Source organism: Acanthaster planci, linkage group LG21 (genome assembly GCF_054643075.1).
Source record: "Acanthaster planci isolate LZ-2023a linkage group LG21, COTS_SCS, whole genome shotgun sequence".
Lineage (NCBI taxonomy): Eukaryota > Metazoa > Echinodermata > Asteroidea > Valvatida > Acanthasteridae > Acanthaster > Acanthaster planci.
In genome coordinates this window covers 9,289,726-9,303,950 of record NC_141797.1, presented here as the reverse complement: position 1 = coordinate 9,303,950, position 14,225 = coordinate 9,289,726, and the positions used below count along the sequence as shown (strand labels likewise).

General features: G+C 42.5%; 1 protein-coding gene across 4 annotated transcripts; it reads right to left on the bottom strand.

Moving 5' to 3' along the window:
• Positions 1-385: 385 nt before the first annotated feature.
• Positions 386-14,103, bottom strand: LOC110981171 (tetratricopeptide repeat protein 28-like). Of its 4 annotated transcripts, none has more exons than XM_087131219.1 (16): positions 13,931-14,103; positions 12,696-12,958; positions 12,079-12,182; positions 11,324-11,793; positions 10,830-11,017; positions 9,887-10,066; positions 9,367-9,492; positions 8,758-8,879; positions 8,228-8,481; positions 7,101-7,525; positions 6,441-6,755; positions 5,578-5,776; positions 4,400-4,616; positions 3,888-4,086; positions 3,079-3,206; positions 386-2,595 (listed from the first exon to the last, which is right to left on the bottom strand). In XM_087131219.1, exons 2-16 carry the CDS (start codon positions 12,946-12,948, stop codon positions 2,392-2,394), a joined length of 3,384 nt encoding a protein of 1,127 aa, XP_086987345.1. In that variant the 5' UTR covers positions 12,949-12,958; positions 13,931-14,103; the 3' UTR covers positions 386-2,391. The 4 variants fall into 4 exon arrangements, with proteins under 4 accessions (XP_086987345.1, XP_086987344.1, XP_086987347.1 ...); XM_087131218.1 differs by having other exon boundaries at positions 12,696-12,955; XM_087131220.1 differs by having other exon boundaries at positions 387-2,573; positions 12,696-12,955; positions 13,931-14,099.
• Positions 14,104-14,225: the final 122 nt, after the last annotated feature.

Below are 14,225 nucleotides of genomic sequence, written 5' to 3'. Positions count from 1 at the left end.
GGAAAGACATGCAAACTTCTCAAAATGTTGTTTGTATTACATTGTTACATCCCTATTTGTATATTTTTGCAGGTTTTCTTTTTGGAGTTGTTTCTTTTGGTTCAACTTGTCACATCAACTTTTTTTCTATTGAACTTCTATCTTATCACCTTGTTAGCGCAATAGTTTTGGTTTATTTTTGACTTTTTTTTTTTACTTTATTCACTTTATTTCACAGAAAGGTGATGGGATCTCTAAGAAGCACGATTTAATTGTTTTTTTTTTGGTTTGATGTTGGCTTTTAACCCAAAGTTGTTAAACTTTGAAGACGAATTCAACCACAGATAGAACCCACACATGATTGGAAATAATAAGTTCTTAACTTTATAAGCAATTTTATTGCAGAAGAGACATTCAAAATGAAAAGTATAAACCAAATCTCCTTACCACCTTAATTCGACCAGAGAATGTTGCTCAATTAAAGATGTACTTTCACTTTTTATAAGGCTAGATAGTGTATTCCAGAGTGTACAACAAACGGGCGACTGAATTTGTTTTAATGAAAATTTGTTCCAAGCACTAAATATGGGGAATTTTCAGAACCCAATTGAAAAGGTTTACATGATAGAAATCAGTGATTTTCTAAAGCAAAGATTATTCACAAGAAATTTGGATTGATGCCCATAAAATCTTTTGGAATCAATCCACTTGGAATGTTGTCTTAAAAGCAATTTAAAAGTTACTAAGAGTTTAAAAAAACCCATATTAAAAAGATGGGTCACATAACTTTCATTTAATCAAGCTGCACGTAGCTACATGTATGAATTCAGAGCCCAATTATTAAAGTTCAGTATCTGAAATGGGAAAATGAATCTCTGCTAAGCTTGTTGGTTGGCCAGATGTTTTAATGTGGCATCAAATCGTGAGCTTTCTCAGCTCGTTATCAAGAAATTCAGTACAAAGAAATGAATCCATGAATATTGTCAAATCAAGTTTGGCACTTCAACAAATCTTCCTTAATTTATCCACTGGCACTGACATGGAGAGGTTTATGAAGTATTTAATCTGTAAAAAAGTAAATTTTTTGCTGGAAAATTGAGTGATGAATTTATCAAGCAGCATGGCAGTGCCATGCATCTACCCTCATCTCAAATCTTGTCAAGTGAAGAATAGTTTGACTCAGACCACTTCAATCATTTTCCATTTCAATCATTTCCCTCCTTGGTCAAAACAAGACAGGGCCTCAGTCAGTGTTGTAGTCGAGACCACTTAAGACCTTCACAAGACCAATTCCTTCCTCTTTTTTTACAAATATTTTTCTGTGTGACATTTTGAATTTCAACTAAGCCTAATACAATTTTGCATTCACATTTACATGTACATGTATACACTTACTGCAACATCTGAAATCTATCCACATGTAAAAGAAATCACGTAAGTGTCACTGTCAAGAACAGCCATGCTTGGTCAGGTAATTAGCATGGGGGAAGTGCATGTCATGCCTTGCATTTCATGAAGGCAGTAACATATACAGGGCAAAAAGTACAGTACAAACTCTCTTGAGGTTATCCGCTCCGAGCGGAACAAAAGAGGGCGTGTTTATTTAGGAACTCACGGCATAGGTGCGCCAGAAGGAACTCAAGTATTTGACGCGGAGCACGCCATGTACACGTAACTCATTTATTTGGGCATGTATGGTCTTTGCGTACACGCAGACCGCGAGCAAGAACCCGCTTATAACCACCTGTCTTTCTTTTGCCGACTGGGGGTGCGCTTCAGCTCGGGGCGAATAACCTTCTAAAAGACCATATTCATGGGAGATACCATTTCAGTCGTATTCTGGAATGTATTGTATACATGCGAAACCCTTGATGGGCTGGTGCCAGGTGGTTTTAGGGTCGGAATGAAAAGGCAGAGCCTGGTTCTTTAAATTCAACGTTTTTAAATATATACACCAAGAGAGATTGGGTCCCCTGTGCATAAGGTCTATTTATAAAAATGTTACAAACTACTGATAACCAGGGCCGTTTTCCAATACTCAACTTCGTCTCTGTCTCTGGCTTCGTGTAGGAAACCAATCCCCAATTGTGGGCCTGAAGCGTCTAATTTAAATTGAAGTACTGTAATGTTTGGCTCTTTTGCATCTTACTTGATGATTTGTGGCACAATCGGACGTACTATTGGGCTTATTATAACCTCAAAGTAAGAAATATAGTTGAAGCCTGAGACGGAGCCTAAGTCGCGTATTGGAAAATGGCTCTAATCACTATAAATTATTGTGGACATTTTTGCATTCCGACTAAGTCCACATCAGTAAACTCATTTTTATGAGATGACACTCTCTCCCGGAATAAGTCACATCAAGTTTTAGAATGTCCAGTACCAATCTTGTTTGTTTTGACAGTCTTGGTTTCACTCGAACCAGGCTTGGTAAACTGGCAATCCAAGGTCTGGACTGTCTAGGACGCGGAAGTCGGACGAGATGCTCCAATCAGAGAGAAGGCAGCCCAGTGCTGGGGTAGGTGGTGTTTCTCCTCGTCTGCTAACATCAACAGCATGGCTTCCCGCAAGGCCCTGGCAGCATCGCGGTGGACCTATGGAGCAACATGGAATCTCCTCCAGTCAGATTTCATGGAGGATTGAAACGTTGAATGGCAAACAATACAGAAGCAATTAAATAGTATTGGTAACAAACCGTACAACATTTCAACTAGTAACCCATGTTTGTCTCTCCTGAGGACGGCCAGAGCACCATAGCCGAAACGTCGAGTTAACACTCCCGGTTTTTTTTAAGAATTACACCTCGCCCAAAAGAGATTGATTCCATGATGTACCCGCAATCTATTTCCCAAGTGTTGTCATGAAACTTTTTTCATGTCCTTCACATTTTTGTACCTCCGTGTAAATGGCTTTTGTTGATTTGCAATGATCTTGGTTAGTGCATATGCACCCAATAAGCCCTGGGTAAATATCCTTGGACCTGAAGAATGAAGTTTCGCGGCAAAGTGGTCAATTAACGAGAATTTCAGGGATAAAATATTCACAGACCACTCCCCTCCACCAACAACACTCGATGGAATTATAATTGAATCAACTTACAATAAAATCCTGGTAGAAATGACGCATGAACTGGGCTGTGGCCTTGTCGTATATCTTCCACTGCGTGACCACGACGCTGGCTGCCCCTGCTACCAGGAAAGACCTGTATAACCCCAGCACACCATCCCCTGGGCAATAGTACACAAATGTTGCCTGATGTAATAATGTATGACCATGGATATATAGACCACAAATGAGGGCAATACTCAGTAAAATGTTGCCTGACATGATAATGTATGACTGTGGACATACAGACTCGAAATGAGGGTAATAGTAAACAAATATTGCCCGACATGATAATGTATGACTGCGGATATATAGACCAGAAATGAGGGCAATAGTGCACATTTTTACAAAGAGGGTAATCATTAACGACCAGAAGAACGTCAAATAAGGCTGAACACTAAAGAACAGGAAGACTTCTCGTAGTTCATCACAGACCATGTACATGTACTTCGCCTAGTACTTAGTGTCTGAAGTTTGCCATTTAATATCACGCCACACTCTTCACAATCTAAACTATTATATTGATGGACAAACTATGAAAAAGGGAGGAGAATAGTACCCATGGGAACAATAATTGGCATCTACCCATCTTCCTGCATGATCAGTTCTCATTGCCGTAGAGTACCGAAGTGTGACGTCACTGGGAACCAGAAAGTGCAGTGCAAACGAATGGAGTACGCGCGCCCCTGTTGGTTCACGTGCTGGTTCTCGCGCTAATGCCTTTCACACACTAATTGTGCGTGTGACGTATTCCCTTCGGTACTCTTGCACATTTCCTTGTGTTTGCAGCGTGAAGAACTCACCGGTGACTTGACCCTTTCCGGTCTGACAGCAGCTGAGCACAGCCACCTCCGCCTTCAACCTCTGATTTTTGACGTCCTCGGCCATCAGGAGGCCGCTGCAGTTCTCGTGGCTTCGGGCCAAGACCAGAAATCCCCGCATGCTGAAATCCCCAGTCGCTGCTCTCTCTGGCTGGCAGGTGTGGGCTCCTTCCTTGATCATCTTTACGTTTCAGACAAAAAATCTAGGTTAGGTTTGATTACAGACACCTTATGTATTCTGTGGATAATATACATTATATCCTAAAGGCCTCGAGCCTGAACTGCTGAGGGCGCCATTTTACATATGCCAAATTGCCAAGGTATGCATCCTTCAAACAAATATTGTTTAAGAATTTAATTTTGAACGAATGTGACTGTTATGTGGATGACTTGTCTTGACTATTTTCTCTGTAAGTTCTACAGAGAGGATATGACAAAAAGAATACTTGGATCCTCCCTCCTCGCTATATAAATAGATCAAAAACTACACACACCTTCACAATTCCACTGTCCTGTTCGGCATGGGTTGCAAAGTGTAACACTGAGTGCTCGGGCATTTTCTGCCGGACGTTGTCCACCGTTGCATCGCTGTCGGTCAGCACCACAGAGTCCATCCCTGGCCGTCCATCCGGCGGCAAGAATGATGACTGGGACTCAAAGAAGTCCTTCACCATTCTGGCCTCTTCCGTGGCTGCGGGAAGAGCTGGAATTCTACCGGTCAAGCAAATATAAAGAAAGATAAAAGTGATATAAAAAAAATACAAAGAACACTTCACAAATGGCATTACGTGCAATCCCAACAGACCATGTGCTTCAAACTAGGGCTCTTTTTGTACATAGGAAGCAGTGCATTTTTCCCTTACTTTTTTATTAAATGAAGTGTTACATGTAACAAAAGTAGATCCTTCAATCCCTGAATTGAAGTCATGACCATGGTATCAGGTGTTTCAGTGGCACAATGGTTGATTTATCAGCAATTCTGACCTTCATCCTTACAGTTCACATATATTTTAATATGTAGAATGTTTTTTATGGGCCATCCCCGGCCTAAATAAATGGACACAGATTTTGATATTGACAGGCAGGTGCCTGGGTACTCGGCATAGGCCTTAAATAAAAATTCCAACTTATGGCATCGATTGTAGTAGGAGTGGCCAACTCTATATTGCATTTGAACCAACCTGCTAACCCCATCAATTAAGCGTGACAGCTAAGTCCAATCTACCTAAATTATTATTATTAGTGGATGACTGTTTTTCTGCTGAAATAAGTGCTTGATTTCATGGGGCTGCTAAGCGCAGGACTTGATGCTAACAGAGACTCTGTGTATTTCATGAAGACTGTAAGCTGTGTAAGAACAAAAAACAGGTATGCTTAATTACCTCGCAGGAAGAATTTGCTAAGCGTAGTGACAAAACAATGAAGATTTCTAGCTCTCGGACAAGCACCGAGCATACAGTGTTACTGAATAGGCATTGATGTAAGGGCAAAAACCTGTAATGATTATTAATGAAGGTTTCTATGTGCACGTGGCTGTAATCACAACCAGATGAGGTGCCGCCATGAAATAGTGCTTCCTGTTAGCACAAGTTTCTGTTCCAGTAAGCACGACTTTCCTGCTAACCGTTAAGCAGTACCATAAAATTGGGCCCAGATGCTTGCTTGGTCTTACTTGGGATGTGGCATTGTGGGATTGCCCACAGCCAGGACACTATGTGGCGCTGCTGACGACATCTGACGCAGCTGGCTCAGCCGCTGATTGGTCAGTTTGAGAGTTCGCACAGAGGGCACAAAGGAGATGACATATTTCTTGATTAGGTGGTGATTGTCCGGACCAAGCAGGGCACAGAAAGGCAGGTTATACATGTAATCTGCCAAATCGAGACAAAAATTGTATTCACCCGTCAAACACCATTTTACTTAGTAATCAGTGATTTGGAATTACCTGGACATATCTCGCACAAAAAAAACCTCCAATAAAACTAATGAACTCTCCTCAGGGAGAATATGGCTCAATGTGTACAGGACAAAAACTACAACAAAAAAATTCAACTTCCAAACTTTTTTTTCCGGACGGGTTCTCCCCTTGTGATCAGTAAGTCGGCTCACTGACTCAAGAAAGCCTGGCGTAACCCTGAAAGGGCTGAATTAGTTTGTTGGATTCTGCCCACCTGGCTCTTTTAGGGTTAAGGCAAGCATCATGTTTAACACCTGATTAACGTATTTATTTATTCCATTTCTTTACCCAGGGTACGTATGCCCAAACAGTTACAAACTGGTTTCCATTGGGGCCCTGCAATCATAACAAATTAATAAAATAGTTAGGAACGATGAAAGTAAAATTGACAAATACGACAACCATTAATATTTACAAATACAGACCAGATGTCAGTTTCAAAACTATGTCTCAACACATTCGAAGAACTGATAAATTTTTCTTCACAATGATGGCGGCAAGCCTGTGAACTAGCAAAGTACATTCCCACCATAGGAGAGTCTGTTGCGCCCTCTCTTGGTCCTGCATGGGGCTCATACCTTGAGGTATGAAGGTAACTCTTGGTACATCAGTCATCCCTTCTCTCCATTCAGGCAGGAAACTCTCGATGGGAGCGATGAATATGTTGTAGTCTGCCCTCAGCTTGTCCAGTACTCCCTGCAGCCTAGGATCGGTGACAGGCTGTTTGGGTTTTGGCTCCTCTGGGTCACCGTAGGCATGGGCGATCTTCTCGTGCCTGGGCAGGTGGTGGGGAATATCTCTGGCAGGTGAGGGGTCTTCGGTGTGGCCTGTAGAGGCCTCCATACATGTGGTTTGGTCAGCGGGAACACAAACGTCATCAGGCTCTGTATGAACTGTTTGAAAAACCACAGACGAAGCATTAAATCATAATTCTGAAGCTGGCAGCTGAAGCCAAGTTGGGTAAATAACCAAAGAAACTTGACCAGGATGTTAAAACAGAGCTACTTCAGATTCAGCCAACCAAAAATTCTTTGCCCATTCAGTAGAAATCTCAGTTTCGGTCTAGTATTTCACCTTTTTTTTAAGAAAAAGCAGAAGTGCTTCTCCTTATAAGGTATAACAGTGGAAAACGTGACGGACGTGACTCTGAAATATTTGAGAGAAGCCAAAATGGCTTAATGAATTAGCTGAGTTCCAGATTTACTGTAAAAGCTTCCATTTACAATATGATCTTTTACCTTTTGTGTTCAATGTTTCACTCACGCTCAGTTCTCCAAGAGAGCGACAGAGAGAGTTCACGTGTTTGTCGTCTACTTGGATGTCTGGCCCTTTCCTCTCTGAACTCAGCATTCTCTTAGCAAAGTGGACCTTCCAGCTGCCATCTTCCACGTAAGCCTCTCCTTCATTGGTTGACCAAGGAGGAGTTATGTTACAGATCTCCTCATTGGCTGTCTCTGCTGTTCCCCTGACGACCACCCAGGAGTACAGCCATTTCTCGATGTCTCCTGCTGGTGTGAACTCGGTCACGATGGAGTAGATGACGAGAGTTGTGTTGAGCTCGCTGGCCGTTTGGAAAATATCAGCGAGGGCTTTCTCTGTAAAACGTTCCTCCAACATAGATGTGGTGCTTATGTACTCAGAGCCAGTGTTGAAATCACGAGAGCTGAGTAAAAATGGGAAAAGAGACAAAAGGACTTTTACAATTTGCAACACAATTCATCTTGTAAAAAAAAGCTGTAAAAAGTATACCCCAAAAGATCCATCCAAATGTTTTTGATCTTTCAAAGTTTGAGTCTAGTCACTCGTACTTCCCCATTATCAAGCAACCTATCCATACTAAAACATAAAAATAAAATGCTCCGTTATTACGACTGAAAGAAATGACAGTACCCAGACCTGAAAAAAGAAGACACAATCGGCAGACTTTGCAACAGGAAGTAAATTAATGCCTTTCAGTGTTGTAGTTGAGCACTTTTCAAGAACCAATTTCTCTACGAAACCTTTAACTAGTTCGGAGGGAACAAAGCTGAAGTACATCGGCATTTGATGGTACATGTAGCGAGGTAAGATGACAAAGTAAAATGATGACGTCAGACCATCACTGTTTGAAAAAGATTGAGTTTTAGGACAAAAGTACTTGAAAAGTAGTTGGCTGAGTACTTTCCAAATATTTTTCTCCTTAAAACTTAAATTTTACACAACTGGGAGTGCCTAATGAAGTCTTACGTTTAGTTTGTAAACTTTCCTTTGTGCTTGTGTACTCCAGATTCATTCCCTCTTACCTAGTCCAAAATTTGGCAGGCAACCTTGATGCTCAAAGAGTACTGGACTGCAACGCTGACGCCTTCTAGGAAAAACATTCTACCTTTCTGAGTCTAGCTCCTTCTGGTTTTGTTGAATCAGGTCAGCAAGAGCCCTTGCTCGGCCTTGCTCAGACAATGCCAGCGCCTCGCGGAATTTCCCCTTCCGGATGAGGATCGTCTGCAGGAGGTTGAAGGCCTCAAACTGGTTCTTCTCAAAGTTGGCAATGCGTGACGAGTCCTCCTCGCCGATCTTGGCACGGATTCGCTCCAGCGTGAAGAAAGCATCGGTAATGTACTTCTCTGCCGTGTCCAGATCCTGGTCAAAGGAATTGTTAATGGATACATAAAAAGGTACTAGTTTTTCAAAAATAGGAAAACCATCTGATGCAAACCAATAGCTCTCGCAATCTGAGATTACAGCAAAGCATTTTTTTCTTGACAATATTTTGAGTTCAACGTAGAGTTTCTCACTTGGACAAATCTTTAAGAATATTAGTTTGTCATCGACAAGCAACTTCTGATAATCTGTTTCATTCAACTCTTTCCAATCATAGACAACTTCTGTCCTGATATCAATTTAACACAAATGCACCTGAGTAAACAAGTAGTCCATGGCTAGCTCGCGCTGCATGATAGCCACGCCCCCTACGTCATCACGTTCATCAGCATTCTCACGATACTTTTCATGGTAAACGACTGCCTCCTCAAACTTGCCTGAAAAGACACCAAAGATAGCTCCTCGTAAATAAATTCAGTCAGGCAGAAGTACACTTTATTATTTTGGTTCAGTAATTAGCCATTTGGTTTGCCCTTCAATGGTTTCGTTTAGGGTAATGGGTGTTGTTTAAAAATTTATAAGACATAAAAATGAAGTCAGGAATCAAACAGTGAAATCCTGCTTACAACAAGTTGACCACCGAGCTTACTGGGGTCAACCTGCATGATATCAACTTTTGGTGAAATTCTGGTAAAGGGGCAATGGAAAAAATTCGAAGACTTCAACTGCCATCTTTTCATTTCTTCAGTCTTGTCTTGCATAATTTAAAACTAGTCCAATTTGCTCATTTTTAATGCTGAGAGAGCAGGGATATATTGACTCCTGTCCAAGTCACCTCGGCAAAGTTTATTAAGCAAGCAACAATGCAATGGTAACGTGGCTTGTTGCTGATGTCTGTAATGGTCATTAATGGTTCATTCTCACCCATGGCACGGTAGACTGTGCCGATGTTTCCGTAGGCTATCCCCAGCCCGCGATGATTGCCAATTTTGCTGTGCACTTCCAAACATTCCTCCAGGAGTTTAACGGCAGACTCATAGTCTCTCAAAGCTGAAACGCCATCAAAATGAAATAAAGGCACAGAATTAATTAATATTTCAAAGAGGTGAAGTCATTTGAGCATAAAGCATCTGATGTAATCCCAGATTGAACACGTTCAGTGCACGATGATGAGTCGGGGTGTGGTTATGCTGATCGGCCCAACGTCATGTTTTGACCATGCATTGGCTATTTAAAATAGTAACAGTTACACTGAAGGGAAATATCTCATTTTGAAAAGAGGAAGCACTGCATTTTAGAAACGTCTCACATATGTCGTAAAGATGGCTCTTAATTTTTGGGTGATATTTGGCTTATTTTATAAATTGGCTGATTTATGTTCGCTTTTTCCAACAACCTGCTTTCCAGCCCCCTTAAATACTGGTTTGCGAATGGTATAGCAAACCTGTGTAGATCTTTCCGAGGGCATTCAGAGCTCTCGACTTCATGGCCAGATACCCGATCCGTTCGGCTAGCTCCAGGTGGATGGAATGGTAGATGAGGGCCACGTCATAGTTGGGCGGCTTCATGGAATAGTGGGTGAAACCGATGTTGAAGCAGGACACGCAGAGAGCTGCCTGATCGCCTGTTCAAAAATACAAGCACAAGATATCGATGATAATGTCATGGGATCGCCAGGTACAGATGATCACTGCCTGGGTTATGGTCGAAGAGTGGTCTAACCTTTACTGGTCTGAGACAATTACAGACACTGCAACCATAGACTGGCACCCTTACTTATGGATGACAACTGGGTACAACTCCAAGGACTTCTGCCCAGCAACCAACACAGGAAGGCGTGCTAATTAGTACAACAAAACATTGCATTGGTTTTTATTTTGATACGGTAGCAATAAAATTTCTTTCATCTTGCAAAAAGAATCCTAAAAATACGAGGGTCTAATGTTGAGATCCTGGCAGAAACCGTTTCCTTTCTAATAAAATTTGTTTTTACCAGGATCAACATTTCAGTCCCTATGTTTTGGGAAAAAGTTTCCATCCTGAAACTGGAAGAACTATTTAAGCAGACATCAATAGACATCAGGCCAGGGTACTGAAAGGACAGAGATGCAACTGAGTGCTGAAACTAGTCCTACTAATGAGTCTTGAGCTAGACCAAGAGAGGGCGCAATTCTCCTAGCAACATTAACGGAGACTCCTTTGGTATGAACTGCACTTCACTGGTTCACAAATGACTATGAAACGCACAATAGTGTCGCGACCGACAAAATGAACACTGCCGACCAACATGGCTCTTTTCAACCGATGAAGACGTGCTTCTGCTCAAGGCAGGGAGTCACTAGACTTCTTGGAATACTTGGAACAGAGCTGATAAGGTGTTTACCTACCCCTCCCTCTGGCGAACACAAACTGCTTCTTCTGGTACAGCAGTGCGTCGCTTGTCCGTCCCTCTGACCGGAATATTGTTCCCAGGTCGCCTTGGCGATCGGCCACAGCAACCGGGTCATTGAGCCCCTCGGCGATGGTGATGGCTTCTCGCATGTATTCCTTGGCCGGACCCCAGTCTGCAGCAGCCCTTTAAAAGAAAGATCCAAAGTGATAGGCATCCCTGATGTGTCCCTCAAAGGGGTCCAGTTCTGTTTGGAGTTTTCAAGTATGTGAAGAAGTGCTCCCTCACCATCGAAAAGTGTGAGCTTGCTTGGTGATTGTTGTCAATGGGTGTCACTTGCTCACGCATATACAAAGCATTTCAAAAAGGAATCTTTCATGCTTCCAAATATCTTCCTCCATTTCTTGCTGTCTGGAAAGTATAGCGTTACCAATAGCACTTGAAATATGACCTTTTCTTGTTCGTGTCTGATCAGCATAAGTTTGGTCTTACCTACAAGCATTTCCGAATGCCTGCAGCAAGATGCCGCGATTCCGGTCGCTCATGTTTCGCTTCAGCAGCGGCTGGAACACCTGGCTGATGGCGTCTTTTAGATGACCGCTAGCAAGGATCCACTCACCGTGGTGAATGGTCGCTGCAGTGACTTTGTCCGCATCATCTGTCTCCACGGCAATCGCCATGGCCTCGTCCAGGAATGTTCTGGCCTGGTCCATGTTGCCCAGGAAACGGTGGGCGTTGCCCAGGTCCAGGGCGGCCTGGAAGCGCATCTCTTGGAGCTCTTGCGCAGAGTCTCCTGGTGGTGAAGTGACATCCTCCGCATCGATAACCAAGAATCTGCTGCCCTCATGGGCTAAAGTTGCAGATTTTATGACAGAGTACTCCTGCGTGGCTGCTTTTAAACCCTCACTGAGTGGCCCCAGAGACATAAAGACCAGATACAGGAGCCGGTAACAATGCATTTGCTGCATACACAAGGAAAGAACTGACCTTATTTATCGCTATGTCTGGATTGAAGTGAGTCAAACAAGACCCATATGTGCAGTGGACAGCAACAACACGGCAGGTGGAACATTACTATATATGAACAATGAATACACTGGATGGAAATAAGTCAAAGTTGAATAGATTTTAAAACGAGGAAACTTGCTATCAGGTTTAATGCGTCTTATTTCAAGTATGACCCAGACTGCTAGCAGAATTTAATGAGCATTTAATGAATGCTGTCTGATTTTGAGGGTTGAACTCACCTGCTTGACAGAGAGACCTGGTTTGTTTAAAGTCTGTCTCAGTAGGGTGGCAGCAGCAGGTAGATTGACGGAGAGCAGGTCCTGGGCTTTGGAAATTCTCTCATCTGTGCAGGGTGAAAAACTGAAATGCTAACACTGCTTGACAACTGTGACGTGTACTATGCAGTTTTTACACACTTGAAGACTGGATAGTCCCAAGGCTTGGAAGCAAAATGCCTCCCAAGTGTTTTCCAACCTTATAAGTAGCCTGGTAGTCCATCAGGTTTTGCTTGTCTCCCACCAGGTTTTAAAAAAATCCACCAGGCTCTAAATATTTAGTATGGCCACCAAGTATAAATATTGGGCACTATAGTAGTTATGTTTCTGAATACTTTGACTTTTTATCAAGCAATTGCGATGACAAAAAGCTCTCCGATCTCTAGATTTGCTCCCAATTACAAATGGAACAGATGCCAAGAAATGCACTTGATTTTTTACTAAATGTAGGTCCATATCAAAGGTGAGTAATGAAATCACTCGCTCATTTCAAGATCTGTTTTAGTCCCCACCGAGTTGAAAATTTATGGCTTGGAGATCACTGCCTACTGCCGCTTTCCTTTGTAGGATCAATAGCTCACCGACAGACAGCGTTTCATAATTTTCTGCCCGGTACTCTGCGAGGAGCTGTTCTTGCTGCGCGCTAGCGTCTGCCATCAGCACGTCAATTCTCTCTCTGTGGGCATCCTTCAAGGAGAGTTTAGGGATGTATGTTTGTGATGATGGAACAGCCATCCTGGCCCTATCTATCTGCTTGCCAAGGCGGAAGGCGTCAGTTAGCAGGAACGTGCAGAGAACAAAGACAATTTGTGACCCGGGGACCAGTGAAGACATCAGACACCTGCTGGGAATAAATCCAAACAGGAGGACTCACTGGCAAGTGAGGGCTTTGATATTTAAGTCAAGAGATTGGGGGGGGGATAAAGGATGAACTAACATGAGCACTTGCTCTTGAAGAGTATCTACTTTGAGGGAAGGATAGAACAAGTATCGAAAAGAAAAGAAAAGCACAGGGAAAATTTTGAAATATTTACTTCAAAAGTACTGTGACTTTTTCAAACTAGTGTCAAAGGGTTTGTGCATGGGGCGTCATGCGATGACTGTGTACGGACATGATGGAGCTCTTCTCGTAATGAACAATGTGGTGACTTATTGCAATCCTAATAGATATAGGGGCGTTTATGAAACAAGTGGCTCAGGCTTAGTCTTCACTGGTTCCAGCCATTTTGGAGACTCCAGCCATGCAGACTGGGACCAGTGACAATGAGTGAAGCTAAAGACTACGCCCAAGCCACCCGTTTCGTAAACGCCCAATGTCACATGTCTGATAATTATTGCCTGAGGTGAGGTTCCAAAAGATATATAAAACATAAAGCTTGCCTTTATGGCACAGTTTCATTATCATAACAAAGGTACACATGTAGTTACATACAATCACGACAAGTTATTTTTTTCCCTATACAGTCATGACTCATGATCACACTGATAGGCCCAGATCAGTGGTAGGTGCCATACGCGTAACAACATTGCAACCTGCCATACGAAACAATTTCATTTTTTAAAAGCTGTTTGAAACTTTTATAAACTTGGGAAAGTCCAACCCACACATTCAATAAAAATTCGTCGAACTTTCATAATGACTTTCGGGCTGGGAATTCCCAAGAAAACGACATGACGTATGGCCAGACATGCCAAACTAGTATTAGAAGTCTGGAAATTGCTCGAAACGACACCCGTAACATATTAGACCGAAAGATGAGGACAAGCATTGTCAGCGAATACTAATTTGTGATTTTAATAACCAATGTATACCTACCTGCGTCATGCATATCTTTGCATTTTCATTTACAGGTGGGTCGGTGGACAATCATGAAGAAAACTTTGTCCAAGTCCACTGGTTGTGGCCTGCCGACAACATAGTCAGTTCCCCTCTACTGTTATGATTGATAGAGTGCACCGAGAGACCTAATCAAGCACGCCTTCCGTCTGGGTACCTTTTTCTGGTAAAAGCTCGTTGGGTATGCCCAGGGTTTATTTTTAACTTCCTGGGATTCCCCACTTTGGGGTGGCTTGCCTATTTTGGAAGTTAGAATTAACTCCTCCTTTTTAAG